Source organism: Numenius arquata, chromosome 20 (assembly GCF_964106895.1).
Source record: "Numenius arquata chromosome 20, bNumArq3.hap1.1, whole genome shotgun sequence".
Taxonomy (NCBI): domain Eukaryota; kingdom Metazoa; phylum Chordata; class Aves; order Charadriiformes; family Scolopacidae; genus Numenius; species Numenius arquata.
In genome coordinates, this window is record NC_133595.1 from 1133928 (window position 1) to 1156045 (window position 22118).

General features: G+C 50.8%; 1 protein-coding gene across 1 annotated transcript in view; it reads left to right on the forward strand.

Moving 5' to 3' along the window:
* Positions 1-3046: 3046 nt before the first annotated feature.
* Positions 3047-22118, forward strand: part of EIF4G3 (eukaryotic translation initiation factor 4 gamma 3) — a 160898-nt gene continuing 141826 nt past the window's right edge. The window contains exon 1 of the mRNA XM_074161667.1: positions 3047-3231. Coding sequence (XP_074017768.1) covers positions 3047-3231 — 185 coding nt within the window. The remainder of the gene's footprint in view (positions 3232-22118) is intronic.

The following is a 22118-nucleotide window of genomic DNA, read 5'->3' on the forward strand; positions in this document are numbered from 1 at the left end:
CCGTGGAGGGGGATCTGTCTTCCCAGCGGGCTGCAGACAGGAGAGATGTGCTGTGAGTGTGGCAGGTCTCTGGGGTGGCTGGAGATCTATCAGTCCTTGGGCAAACCCCTTACCATGATAGGAGTTCCTCCTCTTGTCCCATTTTTGGGGAACAGGGGAGTATTTGGCCTTTCTTGGAAGTCATTCTCATTTCTCTCTTCAGCCTTTAGTTGTCCTGGTTGGGCATCGGCAGTCAAGCTGGCAGGGGGTGCGCTGCAGAGGAAAACTGGCTGAGAAAAAAATACCTGGAGCCCTCTCTTGCAGCTAAATATTTGTTCCTGGCCGCAGATGGAAACAGTCCCCATTGGGGACTTCTTCACAGGCTGGCAAGGCTTGGTTGGGCTTTTTTCCTCCAAAAACCTCATCGTTTTCCATTTCACCCCATTTCCCACGAGCAGTTTGAGACAGATGCAAGCTCACCTCATCCCAGGCGTTTCCCAGCGCAGAAGGAAAAGCACGAAGGGGAACTAAAGAGCACGCGCGTCATCTTCCCTCCGCCGCCCGCTCCACTAATGACTTCTGGCACTATGCGGTTTGATGCAGCTGTGCCCTGTCGATAGCACTTTAGTCAGTAAGAAACTATTCCAGTCGCACGGTTACTCTTACTGGAGGCCATCGTGGTGGTGTAAACGGTGTGGCAGGAGCTTTTCATCTGAGATCGCGCCTGGGGGGACAGCGAGCCTCGGGGTGCGCTGTGGTCCTTGTGTGTCGGCGTGTGCAGGCATCACATCCCAAACCTGACCTGCAGAAACCCAACTGTTTAGTAATTCAGGCTTAAAAGGGAAAATGGACTCAAGACCCTTCTGTTTTTTGGCCACCGGGTGCTGTGCTGCATTTTGCTGTTGTGAATGACACCAAGTCCAGATTCTCCCCCTTCAGATTTGTATTTTAAAACTCAAAATTACTCAAAATGGGGCTGCTGTGGAGACATGGATAGATGGGACTTGTGGGGTAGGTTTTCTTCAGTGTGCAAGACCCCGATCTTTCTTCTGTCAGCTTCCAGTTGCAGCCCCAGTTACTCGCCAAGTGCCTGAACATACCACTGAGAGAGCTGTTTACTTTAATAAAAGAAGCTTTTCACTTTTAGAAGTTTATTTGTGATTGCTTTAAAGTATTGTTGCAGCTACTAAGAGGATGCAGCAGACGGGACACAAACAAACTACGGCAAACTTTGCTACAGCAGCCAGTGTCCCCCAGGCTGGGTGACACGGGGTGACACGGGGTGACAATACCTGCTGGCGCGGCGAAGGTGCCGGGAGCGTTTCCCCGGGACGTGCGGCGTGGCAGGAACGTCGGTAGGTGCCAGCCGGCTGGAATGAGCCCTGGGGAGCCAGCGCTGGGGCAGGACAAGTCAGGACAATCCAGCGGCTGCTTCAATCTGCTCTGAGGTCCTTTTCATCTCCCGGGAATGGTACAAACCGCCGTTGCTCCTGCCGAGCTCAGCCTGACGGTGGTCGTGAGCAGGGCTGTGAAATACTGAAGACGGTGGCGGTGCAGCAACCCTTGGGGGTGGCGAAGGCATGGCATAGGGGTGTGAGGAGGATGCCTGTCCCCCTGCCACCAGGGCATCCTCCCTACGCCAGTCCCCATTGCCAGAGGTGGGCTGCTGGGCCTCCCTCACGGCCGCCATGTCGCCCTCTGGGCTCCCAACCCTCCCTCACAGCCGCCACATCACCCTCAGGGCTGCCAGGCCACCCTCACGGCTGCCATGTCGCCCTCTGGGCTCCCAACCCTCCCTCACAGCCGCCACATCACCCTCAGGGCTGCCAGGCCACCCTCACGGCTGCCATGTCGCCCTCGGAGCTGCCCACCCTTCCTCACAGCCTCCATGTCAACCTCAGTGCTCCTGGCCCTCCCTCAGAGCCGCCATGTCACCCCCAGGGCTGCTGGCCCTCCCTCGCAGCGGTCAGGCTGCGGCACTCATGAGGGGCTGCGGCCCTGTCCAGCCGCCCGTGGAGCCTGGGATGTGGCTGGGCGGCCATAAGGGCTGGCAACAGGGCCGGGGGTGAGTTTTGGGGCAGGGGGGAAAGCCCCTGTGCCTGAAGGGGGTGGGTGCTGCAGGGCTCCCCTCACAGCCGAGGGTTACCGAAGTCTCTCCGGGCCCAGCCGAAAGCGCCAGAAACTGCGGCCTCGAAGCTCCCGAGAGGCTCCTCGGGAGGCGCTCGGGGCTCTTCGGAGCCTCTCGGGAGCTTCGAGGCCGCATCTTCGGACTCTCCGAGCCTGTCCGAAGCTTCCCGAACTCCTCACGCCCTCGGTCTCCGGAAAGGCCCGAAGTTTCCCGAGCGTCGGAGGGTCACGGGAGGTGCCGGGCTGAGCGCGGAGGGAAGCGAAGGTCTCCGGAAGATGCCGAAGTTTGCCCTGGGGCTCCGGAAAGAACCGAAGATTGCCGAGCGCCACTCGTCAGTGAGAGGCACCGGAAAGAGCCGAAGGCTGCCGACAGCGAGTGCGCCGAGCGACTCCGGAAGGAGCCGAGGTTTGCCGAGCGCCGCTCGCTAGCGAGTGGTTCCGGAAAGAGACGAAGGTTGCCGAGCGGCGGTGTGCCGAGCGACTCCGGAAAGAGCCGAAGGTTGCCGAACGCCGGTGGGCCGAGCGGCTCCGGAGCGGCCCGAAGGCGCCCGAGCGTCCGTCCTGCCGGACTGCTGGAGGCGGCCGCAGCGCCATGTTTGATGCTCCGCTACTTCAGTGAGGAAAATCCGCCGGCATCGCCCGAGAGCCGCCACCGCGAAGGGCTCCGCTGCCCCCGGGGAGGGGGACCGAGACCCCCCGCCGCCGGCGGCTCATGAGCAGCGCGGCCTGAGCCGCCGCCTCCCCCCCCTCCCCTCCCCGCCGGCCCCTCTCCCGTCCCCTCCCCGCGCCGAGCCCTCCGGGAGGCGCGTTGTCACGGAGACCGGCGCCGGTGCCGGCCCGCCGCGCTGCCCCGGCCGCCGCACCGGCCCCCGGCCCGCTCCCCGGCTCCCCCCCGGCCCCGGCCCCGCTCCCCGCCGGGGGGTGGTGGCTCGGCTTGGCGATGAGTTTACCGCAGAAGGCGGCTTTGAAACCCGGCGCGGCGGCGGCGGCGGGGACCGGCCCCGGGAGCGGGGCGGCGGCGGCAGCGGCAGCGGCGGCGGGGCCGCCTCCCCCCCCGGCTCCCCCTCACCCGGCGCCGGCGCCTCACCCCACCATCAGGGCCTTGCCGCCCCAGCCGCCCCAGCAGTATCCTTTGCCCCGGGTGAGGGGGGGGGGGGGGGGGGCGAGGGGCCGCGGGGGCCCCCTCAGCCCCGGGGGGGGGGGGGGAAGGGGGTGCGGGGAGGGGGCGGCCCGCGGGGGGTGGGGGTGGCGGTTGGGGGGGGGGGTCCCCGCTCCTTTTTGTGTGTGTGTGTGTGTGTGAGCCCCCCTCGCCCTGCAAAGGGGGGGGCTGCACCTGCTGGGGGGGTGTGGGGATCCCCCTCTGTGCCAAGGGGCTGGTTTGGGGGGTGTCCCCCTCCCTTCCCCTGGGGAAGGCAAAGGGTCCCCCTTTCCCCCCCCCCCCCCAGAGCAGCGGTGACCCCCAAGGGTAAACTTTTAATTATAAATCCCTCCTCAGTTCTGCCTCCGCTCCTGCCCAGGTAAGTGCTTTGGTTTTGTTGTGGTTTTTATTTCCAGGCGAATTGAAACCCTTTTTTTTTTTTTTTTTTCTTTTTTTTTTTCCCTCTCCTCCCAGCCGGGGCCAGTTTGGATGCGACTTATTTATTTTATTTCATTTATTATTATTATTATTATTATTTTGTTGTTGTTGTTGTTCTCTTATTGGGCTGGTGGCAATCCGTCTCAGGTGGAATGTCGCGCCCAGGGCCAGGCGCGATGGCGAGGAGAAGGCTCCTGTTCGGAAAATCCACACACACACACACACACACCCCCCCGGTAAAAAAAACCCAATAAAAATTAAAAAAAAAATCAAATATCCCACTGGCCAAAGGGCTACGAAACTGGTACAAAAAGAGAGGCCGCCGGCGGCTGCTGCCGATGTGTGTGTGGGGGGGTGTTTTTTGTTTTTTTAAAAGGTCTTGGGTTCTCGGCTGCGAGTAGGCCCCACGTCAGGAGGGAAATACTGCAGGGATCAGCAGGAAAGTGGGGTGGCCCCGGCCGCCTGCCCCGGGGAGAGCGGGGAGGGGGGGGTATGTGTGTATGTATGTGTTTGTTTCCAGCCTCCGACACCATCCCCTGGAAAATGGAAAATTGGCTTTTTAGGTGTTTGTTTTGGTTTTTTTTTTTTTTTTTTTTCCTTTCTTCCCCCCCCCTTTAAAGTTTTTTCTTTTTTTTTTGGGGTGGGGAGGAGGGGGATTTGTGAAGTGAAAAACACACTTGGGGAATTATTAGCGTGTTACCCGGGAGCCGTGCGTCGGGCAGGGCACGGGCAGGAGCGTGTTTTGCTATTTATGGGGTGAGGGCGACTTCTATTTTCCTGTTGGAAATGTTTGGTTATATTATTATTTATTTATATTTTTATTTCTTTCTTTCTGCTGAGGGCTGCTGGAGCTGTGTGCCGGGGTCTGTGCTCTTCAAGAAACGTGTGCCCCGTGTATAAGTATTTTTATTGCTCTCACTTTCATTTTTGAGGTGGGAAAACCGAGCCCTTTTTATAATCCGTTTAGGTCCATTGTTTTCTCCGGCTTCCGGCGAGAATCGTTCCTGCCGTGACCACAAATAACGCCGCTTAAATCATGAGACCGTTGACGTTACGGATTTGTTTGGGTCAAGTGAAAAATCTCTCGGAAGGTTTTTGGAGAGCGCTGCGGAGGGGCCGGACTCCGGCTGGGTGGTTTTTTGGCTCACTCGTGCTGTTTGGGAACGCCAGAGGGTGATTTATTTTGGGGGGGGGGGGGGGGGGGGAAGAAAACCCCACCCAAACCCAAATGGGAAGGTGCTGTCCTGAGGGAGTCGCGGGGAGGGGGGACGACGGGGGTCAGGAACTGTTGCTCGGGGTGTGGAGGGGGGGGAATCTTGCTGAGTTTTTGAGGGATGTGCCAAGTGTTACGGTGGGGACAGCGGCCGGGCTGCGTGTCCCCGCTCGGCTGATGGTCCCAGCAAGGTGCTGGTTTGTCTGGAAAGAGGATTTATTTAATGGGGAAGGTGATGCTTGACAGCGGAAGGGATGAAGTTTGGCCGGGTGTGGGGTCAGGAGTGCGCTGGGCTTTCCAAAGTGCTTTATTTTTGAGTAATCATCGAAAGCGCCGTTGGAGGGACTTGGGTGACCTCTCCAGCCTCATCGAGGGTGAGCTCTGGGATGGTTTGCCGGAGTGGCCGTGCCACCAGGGCTGAGGCGGGAGGACGCTGTTGGTTTTGGTGAGCGTTGTCATGAAACGCCTCGCGGGGGCGAGGGGTGAAGGTTGGGGTTACCTCTGAGCGCGGCCTGAAAATAAAAAGCCTGGGAAGGAAGGGGTGAGACCCTGAAGGAGCTGGGACGGTGTGGCAGCGTGTCCCGTGGCCGGGACCCAACCTGACGCCCAGAGCGAGAGGAACGGAGAAGCGTTAGGTGGATGTGACAAGCTGACGTTACAGAGGTGGGGAGGTTAAAATGATAGAGTCTAATTTATATTTATAGCCCGGCCTGTTTTGAAAACATACCCTGTTTGACCCGTACCGCTTCTTAACTTTTAAACTAATCGTCTGGCCACGGAATATATACAGACGGTGTGTTCTCCGGACCTTTGGGCAGAGCTGTCTTCGGGTGTCCTGGCCGGTTTTCTTCCTCCGCCGAAACTTTGCGTGTGCTTCCAGGTAGTAAATAAAAGCCGTTGCCTTTTCGAAGCGCTGCTGGAAAAGTGAGGCTTGGGGAGCAGAGTTCATCTCTGATTTACTGGAGTGCGGAGGGTCATCCGAGTTCAGCCTTATTTTTAGCTCTGTTTGGTTGCTTTCTTTTTTTTTCTTTTCTTTTTTTTTTTTTTTTCCCCTCCTCTCTGTTTTGATCCGAGCGTTGAGACAGCGTTACCCCCCCCCGGCAGAGAAAACAGAGGGGCAGGTTTCTTCTGGCAGCTCTGATTTGAGCCCTCCAAGGTCTCCTTCTCGCAAGGGTTTATTTATCGGTGTGAAGGATTATTAGATTGTTAATAGGTGGATCGAGGCTCCGAGTCGGGTTTTTAAAACTAGAAACAGCTTCCGCGTGGCGAACTTTGTGTCTTTGGAAACACGTGGGGTTTTAGTATTTCATACATCGGGGATTGAAATGGTTATCGGTAAAATTGGAAAGAAAAAAAAAAAAAAAGAAGAATTGGGTGGGAGAGAACTGGGCAGGAAGAAAAGCCGCTTGTTTCATGCGGGTTGTAGAAAGGCATTAGCCAGAGAAAAGGAAAATACACGGGGAAGAAGGAATTTTTGAAAACTTTCTTGAAGGAAAGTCAATTTTGAGAGCGACGGACACGAAAAACACAAATGTTTTGCTGGGGGTTTCGTTCCGTTACCTGCTGGATGGGAAGTTCTTGGAGCTGCTCTAAGACAAGACAGAGCTTTGAAAAATTTCCTTGAAGCGGCTTCAAGAAGGTAAATTTTCTGTGTAAAAGTAAGTCGGGGTGATGTTGTGGCTCTGGTAGTGCTGAGTATTCAATGAGTATTCAATCGAACCCGGTTTGGGGAAGAAACTGTGCTCAGAAGTTGTCGGGATGGGCAGATCCTCCGTTTCTGACCCCTGTTTGGGAGGGATGGACGGGGGGGTGTAACTGTGTCACTGTGAAATGACACTCGGAGGGACGTTATCAACAGTAAATCCCAGTTTGCCCACCTTTGCCTCTGAGGAACCGGTTCCAGATGAAGCCGATTGTTTCGTAGGGAGACTTTTTTTTTTTTTTTTTTTCCATAAAAATGTAAATTAACGAAGGTGCTGCCCCCTCACCCCGGACCTTTGTGCTTTTCACTTTAACTTCTGCCTGGCAAACTACCCCGTGTTTCTTTCCTCTCCCTCCCGCTTCAGAGGAAGGTATTTTGGTGTGTGCGCGTTATAATAAGCCGCTCTTTAAAAAGTCCCCGTGCCTAGAATAAATTTTGTGGATCGATATAATTAGGTCACCGGTTTCTTCGCAGCCCCAGCCCAGACGTGGGCAAACGTTGCACTGGGAAGGGCAAACACGTTGATTTGTGTTGAACTGGGCTAAGGCCGTGCCTCTGCCGGCTCTTCAGGGTTAATTAAACGCTGCTTCTTGGAGCCAAATTAGAGCCATCTTGGGCTCTGGGCTGGTGGCAGTAGGTTTTTGTTTTCTTTTCCAAACTTCCTTGCGTTTGGAGGGAGTTCAGCTTCCTGGTTGTTGATGGTCTCTGTGCAGGCACCAGTAAACTTGACCTTAATAAATCACCGTAGTACCTCTGGGCACGGGGGTTTCTCAGGTTATTGCAGGGGGGGCAGGTCCAGGATGGGCTTTAACAGACGGTCAGTTAAAATCTGTCTTTTTCTTCCCCGACTTTAATTCCGTTTCTGAGAAGCAGAGAGGAAGGGTCGGCGTCTGGGGGCTTTTTGTGTGAAGTTCGTCGTTGCCGTGCGTGGAAACCTGGGTTTTGCTGAAGTTGCCTCGGTTATTCAGCGTCTGCTTTAGTTTTTCCCGAGCTGCTTTAGCTAACTGCCTTCCAGTCCCCGTCAGATAGCGCTGTGCCGGTTCCTGCGCTGTCGGGTGACGTCTTCTGGATGCGAGCGGCTTCCCAAAGCCCAGGAGAACAGCAAGAGATCCAGGATGGCTTTCAGGAGCGTAAGAGTCGGGGTGAGGTCCTGGCAGCGCTTTCCCAGTGGCTGGACACGGGCCAGGATGTGCTGTTGGAATAGGCCCGCGCTGGTGATCTTCTGGTCATATCAAGACTGTTGAGGTGGATTTGGGTGTCTGTGGGTTTCTGTCATCTCTCAGGGAGTAAAGAGTTGAGCTGGAGGAAAAAGTGCCCAAGAATTTCTCTGAGGAGAACATCTTCAGCGTGCGCTGGAGGGTGAGGGTCTCTAGGAGTTTGGAGCCAACGCCGTCATCCCTCCCTGCTCACCTCCATGACGAGGGGCTTTTCTCCAGAGCGTGGTGCAGCGTCTCTCTCTGCTCTCCAGGGTTTGCCTCTTGATGACTTTGAAGATTTCAGCCTCCCAGTCCCTAAAGGGGATCCAGGAAAGCTGGGGAGGGACTCTGGATCAGGGAGGGGAGCCATAGGAGGAGGGGGAAGGGTTTGACACTGAAAGAGGGGAGATGGAGCTGAGATGTGGGGAAGAACTTCTTTGCTGTGAGGGTGGTGAGAGCCTGGCCCAGGTTGCCCAGAGAAGCTGTGGCTGCCCCATCCCTGGAGGGGTTCAAGGCCAGGTTGGAGGGGGCTTGGAGGGAGCTGGTGTGGTGAGAGGTGTCCCTGCCCAGGGCAGGGGGTGGCGCTGGATGGGCTTTAGTGTCCTTTCCAACCCAAACCGTTCTGTGATTCTAAGATGAGGACCCAAGGATTAGGAAGTCGGTGTGAAGAGTGTGCTGGTGGCTTTGGTGCAAGGTGCTGAGCCTCCCTGTGCCGTGGGTGGATCAGCTCTGGATTCTGGGCGGCTCTGACATTGAACTGGGACTAAAAGGAGAGCGTGGTCAGAAGTCCTCTTCCAGGTGCCAGCTGTGCGGAAGAGTGTTGGGAGCATTACAGCCATGAAAGGACAGGAGCGGAGGGAGGACCTGGGCTGAGCTCAGAGGTGTTCCTTGCTCTCTGGTGTTTCGAGTTCAGGAATGAGCTTTCTGAAGTGGTGGCTGGATGAAGGGAAGGAACGGCCGGCAGAGTTGCCTGAGAAGCGTTTCCATTTAGGATTGTGAAGCTGTGGAGATCCTACATCTCGGGAGGGTTTGCAGCGGGAGAGAAGCTTTGGAAACGTGGAGACTTTCCCTGCTGCTCTGTGGTACTGGCTCTTCTGCAGGAGAGGAACGGGTGGGGGTTTGGGATCGTATTGCCAAAAAATTAAGTGCTTTTAGATGTCTCTGCCATCCCCCCTGTTGATGTTCCCCAGCCTTGGCACATCTTAGCGTTCTTTCAAGCAGAAATAGCTTTAATTTATTTAATGACAAAAGCTAATCACGTTATAGCGCAGATATGTCACTTTACCAGATTTGTAAGATTTTTTTGGTGAAATATCTTGGAGAAAACCCTTCTCCCAAACCTGGGCTTTCAGATAGCTTATTTTCTCGTATCTGAAGACATGATTGTGTATGTTCTCTGGCAGGAGGCTGCGGGAGAAGGTTTCTTTAGCCATTTAAATATATATGTATTTAATGTGCAGCACTGATTTTGGAGGAGGGTTTGTGTTTTTCTCTCTGGTATGGCAAGGAGCCGGCAAGAGAGACTTAGAACAAATAACTTCCCTTTGAGATGTCGGGACGTAGAAGGATTTTAATCTGCGTGTGTGGGTTTTGTCCATCATCTGAGGGTGAAAGGCAAATGTTGGGATGTCTCGAGCTGCTGCGCTTGCTCCATTTGTGTTTCATAGTAAGAGGGAGCAGGGAAGATCCCTCTTGAGAAGTCGTAGGTAACCTACATGTTCTTTCTCTCCCTAATCCAGCAATTTCAGGGCTAGTCAACTGTCAAGTTTAGTTGTGTGTAAATCCGCTAATATGATTAGAGTTGCTGGAATTTTTACTCTGGGGAATTACAGATGGGTAGTATCGCTGTTTTACAGGCATTTCTTTAGGAGGGAACTTCATCTGAGACTTGACGGTGTCTGCTGGCTGTTGCCAGGGCTGTTCGGGAGTGAACGGGGAGGAGAAAACTGGTGTTTCTTAGAGGGCATGAAGATGTGGGTGGAGGAGTTGCGTGTCCCGTGGTCTGGAGGAACTGGGGGAACTAACTTTTCTGTTTTAAGTGAATATTGTTGATGTGACTCCTTGTAGGACTGTATTCTACACTTGGTGGTGACTCCGAGAACTTCTCTGTCCGTCTTTCCTTTCCAAACTGTGGACTTGGTTTTGCCTCCCAAATAGGAAATGATGCTGTGGAACAGCTGGAAGGAGAAAATAGAACGGGTTCTTAAAAAAGAAAAGGATCAAAGGGAGGAGAGCAAAATAAGCTTTTAGGCTAGTGAAATTTTCTGGTACGTGTTATTCTTATGTTTCATTATATATGTTTGGAAGATGGCCCAGAACGTGCTCTCTCTTTCCGTGGTAGGTGATGGCACGCTGTTGCTGATGGGACTTGAGTCAAATTGCTGCTGGGCATGTAACTAGGTTAATGGGACAGCGATTTTTTTTCTTTTCCTGAAAGGAAAATTACGTGCTCCCCTATTCTGTTTGTACCTGAAGAATTGTTTTTACCTTGGTTTGCTGTGTAGTCAGCTGAGGTGGAGAGAAAAGGATGAGTTTCCCCACACTGAGATCGTATCAGGTTTCTGCTACCAAAAATAAGACGTTTCTGCTGTTGGTCGTAACACCTTTGTGTATCCTTTGTCTGGATGAGAGTTAAAACATTTCTAGAGCTTTAAATATGCCTGAAGAAAAGCCAAGTGGCTCCTAAAATGTGCATCTCGAAAGAAAAACATATCTAGTCCTCGGCCGATACCGGTAGCGTTCTCCAAAACCATGGGTGAAGTGTTGAAATGGGTCAGGACTTGCCGAGGTCCACAGGGCAGCTCCCTTCCAGGTGGTGGAACTCAGCAGGAACGAGATGCTCATGCTCTGGACTCAGAGCATCTGCACGGGAATTAATCTAAAAGTCCCAAACACAAAGATTATCAGAGGAGTGGACTTCACCGTGTACATCCTCGGGGCGGTAGGAAAAGAGATCTCGCTGCCAATCTTTGAGTTTGCTCTTGATGCCGTGAAAACACCGAGCGAGGAGGAGTTAATGCAGTTAAAGATCTTAAATAACGCAGATTTTCCCCGAGTTCAGAAAGCTTTTGGGAGGTGGAAACTGATAAACATTGCCCCGAATCTCTCTTTCTGTGGTTGTGAGATGCTGATTGTGTTGTTTGTTTGTGTTTCGGTTTGATTTAGGTGTGAGAGCGACTGCGTGCGAGTTACTGAATTACTGAGAGTGGTCTGATTGAAATGTCTGCGTTGCTGGTGGCATTTGAAAATCCATTTAAAGTAATGCTAGGGCTGCGCTAACGGTGGCCTGAGAAAGAGATTTCACTCTTTTATGCATCATTAAGAAGTCGTAGAAGTTACTGTGCCTTGAAACGGGCATTTTTCTGGGCTGATTTTGTTCTTTTGCCGAAAAGCAAAAATGACAGGAGTCTTTGGTCTTTTCACACTAAACAGGAGACTCTTCCTATAAGAGTCAAAGGGAAAGAGATTTTTTTTTTTTCAGTGATACTACACAGCTTTGGTTTTTTAGTCAGCCACTGTCTTTGAACGGGTCCTAACATCCTGAAGAAAGGAAGTGTCTGTAAAAAAAAAAAAAAAAAGTGCATTTCCACTGAGTGGGAAAACCTGGCCCTGCTGCCCTTGGACTGCCACGAGATCTTCTACAGAACCATCAAGTCCAATGTGAAATTCAAAATGAAATCTGGTCTGAAAACTTTTCGGAAGCCTCGAGCTCTGGTTTGTGATGTTCAGGGTGCCTGAGGCTTGGCACCAAACTCTTGGGTTTGCGGCCGACGATATTGAGTCTCTCCAATTCTATGTTATATTTGGAAAGGAGCTCAGCAGGGTACTACGGCTGAGGGTGGATAACCCGTACCACTTATCTGGGGAACTGAACCAAAGAAACATTTAAAGCACGTTTATTGTGACTTTTAATGGGAAATTCGTGATGCATCTCAGACTCTGGAGCGCGCTGGGAAGGGGAGTCCAGCGGTTGGGGATTGATGCCCGGTTTTAGCGCGATGAAGTTTGTGTAGACGGCTCTTTTCGGATGCACTATTTCTTGAGCTGGTGGGACATCTTCTGAGTTCCGCTCGCTGTAGAACGTAAAACCAGCTTTGGTTTGCGCCGCCCTTTCTCGCCAGTGCTCGCAGGGATATAGATACTCGGCACTGGATGGTCTCTCTCTTCAAACGCTTCACTTCTCTGGGCTCTGCGGTTTGTAGTCTAGGGCTGCGAAATGCAAACAATTCAGCTGTCAACCTGTCTGTGCAACTCGGGTCTTATGTTTTCCTTCAACGTTGTGTTTTAAAGTAGATTTCAAAGTGCTTGTGTGTCTGTCTTCAAAAGGGAAAAAAAAAAAAAAAGATCTAATTTTTGTTGATAGGGAAATATCGCAAAGTGTAATTTTCGATGAGCTGAATTGTATTGATTCCATTTCCAAAAGACTTTTAAATTTAAAAAAAAAAAGTTCATCTGCACAGATAGACTACTTTATGTTTCGATATTTGGTTCGGAGGTTGTGCACCAAGTTTGACTTGAAATGATTCCCGTTTTGCCCCCCCCCCCCCCAAAAGGTGCCGTTTTGTTGCGGTGTGTGCGGCGGTACCTGGCTCTGCAGGCCTTCGCCCAGACAATCCTTGCCGGCCCTTGGCACGGTCCCATCCCCGCCTGCTGGAGCCAAAGCACACTTTATCCACTCGGGCTGCCGTTAAGATCATTAAATAAATGAATGAATTGTACTGCCACCAAATTCCCGTTCTGGCAGCCGCAGAACATGCGAATTTTATAGCCGGGACCTCCGTCCAGAATGTCTCACTGAAGGGCCTGGATGTCAGGAGTGGGAACCGTCAGCAAAAAGCTTTCGAGTAAAATGTCTGTGCCTTGATGAGAATTACGGTGCGGAGCGGTGTAAAAGCCTGAATTACTGGACATCTGATCGTTCAGGATGAGTGTTAATCAACCGGTGAAGGGCGTGGAGAAGGAAACTGGAGCACGACAATAAACCAGGGGAGCAGGAGAGACCCAGAGGGCTTTTCTCCCGTGGCAGCGCGGGTCGGTCTTGCTGTTGGAAAGGAGTTTGTTGGGGAAAAAATGCAGCCAAGGCGGGAAGTGTTGAAAGCAGGAATAGCTCTTGGGCTCCATTGGGGAGTGTGAGGTCTCCTGGGCTGAGCTAAAATGCTAAAAGGTCACTCAGGGTTTGGAAGGTCCTGGAGAAGTCTGAACTTCCACCTCTGGGAGGAGAAGGTTTGGAAATGCTCTCTCAAAGGAGGAACGTTCACTCCTCAGACTCGAGTTGCTTTTTCTTGTGGTCTGGCTCCATCCGCGTTTTCATTACGTTGTGCTGAAGAGGGTTCTTTTGCTTAGGAACAGGGGACATAAAAGATGTGTAGCCGCCATGCTTGCTGCAGGTGGGTCCAAAATGTCTCTGAATCGCAAAGGAAAAAGTGGGATTGTGTTTGGACCAGGCAGTTTGGGGACCGGTGTAATTGTGTATTGCAGGCTGCTGGCACGGCAGCCCCAAATAATGTCAGAGATGCTCTGCACAAGGGATAACTTAAAATGTTTTATTCGGTCCATTCCCCTTCTAAAGCGCAGCAAAACGTCAGTGTTTAAGACCAAACTCAGTGCTGTCATACCAGAACAAATAATTTTCTTAATCTTCTCTTCCTTCCCTCTCCGTACCTTAGTGTTTGTCTTGGTTACGGTTAATCTGATAAACTACCACCGGTAACCAGCGCATTCCTGGGTGCCTTCATGCTTTAACAGGTAATGTCACTCATTGCCATGGAGATGATGAAAGCCATGGGGTTGGGGAATGTCCAGAGGTTCATAAACTTTGAAGACCTGCTGCGAATAGAGTGATGCTGCAGTTTCTGTGATTTCTGATTTCAGAAATCATCACAGCTGGGGTTTTTCACTGACCAGACCAGGAGCGGTCCTGCCAGCTGCTCGGTGTCCCCTCCGTGCAAACAGCCCCGAGCAGGCAAACGGCAGGGACAGGTCCTGAAATCCCCCCTTTTTTTTTTTTTTTTTTTTTTTCCCCATCTGGGATAGCACATCAGGTACATCCTCACTTCTCCCCGCCTGTAGGCTCAGCTGTGTGGCATTGCTTCAGAGGCCACTTTGTGCAGTGTGTGTGCTTGGAAATCATCCTGGACGGCCACCTGCAGCAGATGCCACCTCCTCTCCGTGGGGTACCCCTGCGTCAGCCGCCCAAATTCAACAGGCAGAGCTCATGGAAGCCGAACCAGCGGTTCTTTAAATGAGAAGTGCTCTGAGACTCATTTACTGTTCATCTTCAGACCCAGCTGGGGTAAATATATTGTTGCTGTTACTCTTTTTCTTCAAGCACCCTGTAGAGGTGTGTGTAAGGTACACAACTGAGAGCCCTTGTGAGGGAACATTGAACGTGAGGAGGGTTGGACCAAGGAGACCCCAAGCTCCCATCCAACCTGTATCCCTCTGTGAACCCTGGGGTTTTTGCAGCAGTGTGGAAGATGCATCATCCCTTTTTCGGGATTTCATTTTGTATGACAGGAGATTTTAACTCGGGAGAAGGCATAAGCTCCGTGTGTGGCGAGAGGGTACTTAACGATTTCATTTCATTTTGATAAAGCGCCGAAATAAAGATTATGGGGGGGGTGGGGGGAGTGGGAATCGTGAGGCGTTACAGAACTGGGAGTCAAAATGAGCAGTAATGCTCTCGAGAAGGGTACTTGTAGAATTTGTTGCTCGGCTGATGGAAGGACCATCAGTCCGGGTGACACTGCTGTCACCGTGACGCTTCCTGAAGGATTGACCAGCAGAGCGTTATGTTTTCCCGTGAAGTCACAGCGTGAAGTATTAGAGAGACGGTAGGGAACGCGGCCGAGTGAATGAGACAGTAAACGACCAGGCTGTTTGATATTCATGCTTATCCCACGGATGCAAAGCCAGGCTGGGAAATAGATGGATGCGGGGTCCCAGCCCCCCAGGGACGCAGCAGCAGAGACGGGGCGTGCGTGGGGTGTAGCCTTGTCAGCTCTAGTAGCTTATTTGTGGTTTTTAGGGTACAAAGTTTGAGGTAAGTGGGCTGGGGGAGTTCTGCGTTAATGGCATGCATAGGAAGATAAAAATAAGTAAGCTGTTTTTTAGTACATTACAGAAATTTAGACTCTGGGGTGAAAATTGCCACAAATGAGCAGTGTAGTAGTTGTGTCTGTTCTGGGAATGTTTTTTCCCAGTCTTGTAACGACGCGCCCCCAGATGCAGATAATTCCTGGTGCTAAAGGGGAGCCGGAGACGTAGGGTTTTATACTGTATGAATTCGGTACGAGGGAAGGTAGGCTGTAATACCCTCCTGGAAGTTTGTTGCAGGCTGTAAGCGGAATAAAGGCTGAGTAAAAGCCTGGTAACCTTCCTCTGCCATGAGATGGGTTTCCTCCTGGGCCTTCCTCCAGACGTCGTTTTAGTGATATCATCTGCCCCTCTCCACTGTCTCTGCTTGGACTTTAATGGTCTTAACTGGTTATGTGTTTGTAGTATAAACTCAGCCTAGAAATAACTGTGTCTGTATTTAAGTAACTGTTTTGAAGGGGGAAAAAAAAAAAACCACCACACGAAACAGACCCACAAAGCAAACAGTCCCAGTGTTCTCTTGCTGGGGAGGCTGTTGGGAACAGATGAATTGCTCAGGGATTCCCCGGTGGAAGCACTTCACAGCCCGGACCCCGGCACCCGTTTATCCGGTGACCCCCGAGCAGCACACGAGGAGCAGGTCAGAGCCTCATGAGCACACACGGCTGGTGTCGGGCCAGAAACTGCTGGTTCGGCTGCTGATCAAGGTGCAGAAATAGGTTAAATTTGGGGATCTTTGTTTTCTTTGAAGCGTGATTCAGTTTGTGTGAGATGCTGCGTGGTTTGGGTGTTGTGGGGTGAATTGTTTTAAGCTCAGTGATTGAAATGCCAAAGTATTTGACAATAAAAGTTATATCAGCATTTCGGAATGTGAAAGGTAGAAGATGGGTGCGGGGCTTTAGCTCTGCTGTCTTGTCTGTGGCATTTTATTTAAAAAGCTATTTTTTTCTGCCAAACTAGATGTGCACAGGCACCTGGTGCAACCGAAGCTCTGGAGAAGAGCCAGAGACCTGTACCTGTTAGTTTTGGAACAGACCAAAAGCAAAGTAACCGCAGAAAGGAGCGGGCTGGTGTGTGTCACTTGGCCAAACAGGAGACCAAATCCTTGTTCTCCGTGGCTGTCGCTCCCGACTGATCTCCCTTGAGCCGACTTGCTTGCGGCCTCGCTTTGTATATTTTTACAGCATTTACCAAGACATTTGCTTAGTCTCAGTCTTCTATAGCTGCCATTCAGGGTAAGACTACTACTATTATTTTTATTTATTTTTTTCCCCCCCCCCCTTTCAAAATCAAAACATGATGAAGGAAAATTCGGCGTCATCCCAAGTTGTGGCTCGCGTCGGATTTGCCCGTGTTCCCCCGGCTCTTCTTTGGCCACTGCTTGGGACTTTTGTGGATGTGACGTTTCTCTTTGAATGCTGATCTCCTGTTAAAGATTCCTACTTTTTCCCCTCCCTGTCCATCTTAGTCTCTTGAACGATGTGGTTTCTTCTCTCTGAAGATGTCCCACGTTTGCTGGGAGCGATGCTCCTGGCCACCTCTGAACTGGTGCCCATCTGGGATGAGCATCTTCCATCTTCCCTGGGCACGGTTGCAATTAGTCCGCTCGGTGGCCTCCCTTGATAAAATGACCCAGAATGTTTTCCTAGCCCATCTCTCCTTCTCCCAACCTTTCCATCTTTAAATGTTTTAAACCAGGATCCCTTTACCGAAGCAGGCTGGGGAGGAAGGGGGTGGTTTTTCAGCTGAGAAGCGGGGGTGTGGTTGGCTGTGGTGGTGGTTATCAGCTGGGACAAATGTCCTCGGCGAGCCCCAGCTGGAGCGGTTTTTTGGCAGCCTCTTTGCGTTCATCCTCTCCAGAGGGTTCTTGGGAGCTACAATCCCATTTCCCTGCTGAACTGTTTCTTACCAAAATATGTTTTTCTGACACTTCCCCGATGCTTGGTAGCCAGAGGCTGGTCTAGAAGAACTTTGTAGAAGAAAGCGGTGTTCAGATATCTCTCTCTTTCAGGTAATGGTTTTTTTTTTTTTCCCCCTTCTGTTGTAGTCGATCGCAAAAATAAATGCAGTTAACGGTATCCAAAGGACTTTTTTCTTGCTGCACCGTGCTGAGAAATGCCTTCTTCAAGATGGTTCCTTCCCTCTGAGCTTGGTTCATTTTTAGATGCTGAAGGGCATTTCGAGACTTCGTTTTAACATCGTTTTACATCGTGTTTATATGAAACAGAAAAAAAAAAAAAATCCAGTGCTTTGCCAAATGTTTGCTTTGTGGATAATCATTTTCATGTTCTACCCGCTCCTTGGTGCGTTCAGGCTACAGAAGAATCTCTTCTAGCCTGAAAAAAGGCTTTGAGAGATCAAGCAGTCACTTGAGGCAGGTTGATTAAGAGATATACTGGATGTTAGATTTGATCAAGATTTGAATAATGGCGTTAGAATTGACTGTCACTCCCCTAATCCAGTTATTTTTAGATGGGGATTGGTATGTGCCGCTCCCCAGGTTGTCTATACTATTGCTCTGAGGGCAGACAGATCAAAATGCCCTTTGATGGAGTCGATCTTCTCCCGTTTTTGCTGCTTCACCCCATTAACACGTCCCTTATTAAATGTGTTGTGCCAGAGCTTGGCAATTGGGAGCAAAGGGATTCCAGTCCTGCGCTGAGGGCTGATACCCGAAATACAGCTCAGGTATGCCATTAGAAACACCGTGGTGGCGTTGATGGCGGGACTCGGCTCCTTTTGTGTTGAAGAAATACTTGGAATTGTGTCGGGAAGGAGCCTGGTGAGTCCCTGAATTCTTTAATTGCCTTTTAGCTCTTGGATGTCTCGGAAGAAGAAAGCGCAGGTACGAAATACCTCCAGGATGTGGGTGAGGTGCAGGTGCTTTAGCTGTTGGGGTGTCAGAAAGTCTTCTGTGTTTGAAAGCAGGAGATCCTTAAGTGTTTCTCGTGCGGGAGCTCCGGCGGAGGGGCCTCGAGGGGAGCAGTGTTTGTGAGATCGAGACCTTTGCTCGCTGCGGAGCGTGGAAAGCCATCCTTCGCCGTCTCGCAAGGGACGTGTGTTGGAGCTGGTGTTTGACTGGGTGTTTGCTCTTGCCTGAAGGTGAGAACAAAAGTGTTTCTTTGCGGTAGCTTTCTGTCTTCAGCTCAGGAAACTAGTAGGGGTCATCTGGATTAAAGCCTAAGTAGTAGCTATGGACCAGAAGGAATTATGAGAGGTGGAAACTGCACGCTTAATTTGGGGCTCCTGAATCCAGGCATAGAATCATAGAATGGTTCGGGTTGGAAGGGACATTAAAGCCCATCCCACCCCGTGCCCTGGGCAGGGACACCTCCCACCACACCAGGTCCCTCCAAGCCCCCTCCAACCTGGCCTTGAACCCTTCCAGGGATGGGGCAGCCACAGCTTCTCTGGGCAACCTGGGCCAGGCTCTCACCATCCTCACAGCAAAGAAGTTCTTCCCCACATCTCAGCTCCATCTCCCCTCTTTCAGTGTCAAACCCTTCCCCCTCCTCCTAGGGCTCCCCTCCCTGATCCAGAGTCCCTCCCCAGCTTTCCTGAAGCCCCTTTAGGGACTGGGAGGCTGAAATCTTTTGAAAGAGTCTGTTGGTCAATTACCAAGAAATCTTTTAAGCTCTGCAGCATGAAGGCTTTCTCCAGGTTAACCCTGTGCTCTGGCGATGTCTTGAGGAAGCAGCTCAGTTTTTATATTGCTAGGGTTCTTTTGCTGTTCCCTCTTTTCCGAGAGAATCCTGGTTGCAAAGGGCTGGAAAGTGCGGTTTCTTCCACAGGGGGGTGAATGAATCCAGGGTGTTTAAAGGAACTTCCTTACTCCGTTGACGTGGCGTGGCTGCAGAGAGGATCAGAGCACCTGAGTTGCTAAATTCCCCTTAAGAACAGGGCAATTGCAACAGAATAGTCTTTCTAGGGACCTGAAAATAGATTGCCCAAAAATGTAAAAATCCAGCCGTACGGGTGCCTGGCAAGTGCTCCACAATATTGTCATTTTGGTTGTGTCTAGTGATAATATCGACTTCCCCTTCGAAACCTTTGGTGTCAGCGTGGGCAGGAAAAGGCCAAAGCGTGCGTGGGGTTCATCTCGTGGTGCCTTCAAACACGTTGTTATTTAACCCTAAGCTGGAATTGTGACTTTTTTTGTGCATTATTCCCGGATGTCCACTTGTAGGTTTTGGTTTCTGGGTGGTTATTTTAGCGTAACCACAGCGTAGGAGCGGTCGCTGGGGTGAAGTTGCCCGTGAGAGACATCAAATGCCGCGTGGTTTAAACTTTAGACGGGCAGGTAGAGTCGGGGAGGGCAGTCTCTCATTTTCCATCCATGGGATAAGAGCGTGTGAGGTTTCTGTGGCCTTTTCCCGGGACAGGACAATATTTTAAGAGCATCCCAACCTCGGAGCTGACTCGGGCAGCTGCCAAGCGTCATTGAATTGCAATCGGTGAACTGATGACAATCTCTGTACCAAAACCATACATAGTCCCCTTTGCAGTTTATGGCTCAGTAAAGGCGAGGAACATAAAGCCAGGAAACCTTTACCGACAGTGCTTTGAGGAGGCTCGTTTGGGCGACGCATCTTTTGGTCGTTGCTTGTCCCTTAAAGCCCATTTATCCACTGGGGTGTGGAGGCAGCTGGGACTTAAACCTACCTGCTCTGTGGCAGCTCCACCTATAGCTCTTCTACCGGCCTCAATAAACTTAATGAGGTTCTCTGTCTGGCTTTTCTTAGCTTTTAATCTTTTTTTTTTTCACATGAATATTCAGGTATAAGCGGCATCTCATAGCCTTCATGTAGCTTGTAATAGTGTAGGTGAGAAATTCTGCTTCCCCCCTCCCCCTTAATTGTTTTATCGAGTAACTTTTATTATAGATTGTTTGATTTCTAAATGCTGGCATTTCATAGTTCCATCTCAAAATGCAGGTTATCTTTGATCAGCCCTTCTGGACTGTACAAAGCAGCATTAAGTAGAACAAATATTTACATCTCGATTTACCTGAAAACAGAGTGTACTTTCATGCAGACGTTGTTGATGTTCTATTTATGGTGGTAACTTTAAAGCTTTGCAGTAAAGAGTGTTTTTTTGTTTTTTTTTTTTTTTATTTAAGTTGCTGCTTGATGCCTGCTGTGTTCAGGAATATAAATAAATAAAACTTTTCCCTGCTATGTTCTGTTCTTCATCGCCAGCGCAGCAGCATCTAAGTCATAGTTAGGAAGGTGGAAGAGAATTTCCTATGGATGTTCCATCTCTGGGTATAACGCCAGAGCTGCAAACTGAAGCCCAAGTGGTTGCCAATCAAAAATAGCATTTTATGGACTCTGTTTCTTTGTTTCTTCTCTGTTTCTGTATTTCCTTAGACTTTGGTTTCAAGTTTGCATATTGTAGCAGCTGCTTCTTCACTAGAGTTCCAAAGAATTACCTAAAGTTGTGCCGGGTAACCTTCTTCTGGTGCTCTTTCTGCTTTTTTTTTGTTGTTCTTTCTCACTTTTGAGGGTGTTTCGGTAATTGGACAGTTGGACCTGAGACCATGTAGCATTAAAAAAAGGCGGGGAGGAATAAGAGCATGCTGTAAAATGCCGCTTCTGCAGCAGGAACAGCCTCTCCGCTGTTCGCAGGGCGAGAGGGTTTTGGTTTTAAGTTCCTTTTCCCCGTTTCTGAGCCGCCTCCTTTGCTGTCGCCGTCCCCACCTGTGGAGAAACAAAGGAGGCAAAAACTCTGGTCCACGGAGGGGATTCTCCCTCCGGAGACACGCGGGATGCCCGAAGAACAGTAACTTTTTTTGCACAGCTGGCTGTTTTTAATGAGATCTTCCACCATTTTCCAATGAAGCAACAGATCAGCACTTCTAAAAAGATCTTTATCTCAACGGTTGAGAACGGGAGTCCTTTCTGCATTGAAAAACCTGAAAGGAAATAGCATCCTGTGCGAACTGTGGCTTTGTGCATACTTATGTAATGGGCTATCAATCAAATTTAATTAAAACTGTGGTAACAGCGGAGTTTTACTCCCTTTTAGTTCAGCTACGACACGGGGGAAAAAAGTTCTTTATCTTTACAAGCTGTTTTTGCAAAGTTATTGCTGTGATTGCAATTAAGAAGCCCTTGTTTTTAAGGCAAATAAATTAGTTTGCTGCTTTTTATAAAGAAATTTCTTGCCCTTCGGCCATCTCTAAAAATAGATGCGGAGTCCCCAAAAGTGAAGTGCTGAAGAAGCAGCGGTGTGGGTTAGTGGGTTTGATGCAAAAAGATGGGATTTTACCAATTTTGTCTTTGGTGTGGTTATTTCAAGTCAGACTGCTGTAGGGAAACGGAGCCCCTGTGCGCTCAGGTCTCCCACAGCGCGTCCATGTGCATCTGCGTGTGAACCGTGCGAGACCTCCCTCTCCTATAGCAGGTCCACGTGCGTCCCGTGTGTGAATCGTGTGAGAGCTCCCTCTCCTACAGTGGGTCCATGTGCATCTGCGTGTGAACCGTGTGAGAGCTCCCCCTCCTGTAGCAGGTCCACGTGCATCCCTTGTGGGAACCGTGCGAGAGCTCCCTTTCCTATCGTGAGTCCATGTGCATTCCTCGTGTGAACTGTGCGAGAGCTCCCTCTCCTATAGCGGGTCCATGTGCATCCTGTGTGTGAACTGTGCGAGAGCTCCCTTTCCTATCGTGAGTCCATGTGCATTCCTCGTGTGAACCGTGTGAGAGCTCCCTCTCCTATAGCGGGTCCACATGTATCCCTTGTGGGAACCGTGCGAGAGCTCCCTTTCCTGTCGTGAGTCCATGTGCATTCCTCGTGTGAACCATGTGAGAGCTCCCTCTCCTGTAGTGGGTCCACATGCATCCTGTGTGTGAACTGTGCGAGAGCTCCCTCTCCTATAGCAGGTCCACGTGCATTTCTCGTGTGAACTGTACGAGAGCTCCCTCTCCTATAGCGGGTCTGTTCATTCCGTGTGGGAATTGTGCGAGAGCTCTCTCTCCTATAGCAGGTCCACGTGCATTTCTCGTGTGAACTGTGTGAGAGCTCCCTCTCCTATAGCAGGTCCATATGCATCTTGTGTGTGAACTGTGCGAGAGCTCCCTCTCCTATAGCGCGTCCATGGGGCAATTGCTGTGCTGTCCCTTTGCATCCTATGATTGGAAGGATCAGTGTTAAAGGAGTGGAAATACACGCTTTATTGTTTTTTTTTTTTTTTTTTTTCTGGCTTAAGTGTTTTCTCATCATGGATCTGTG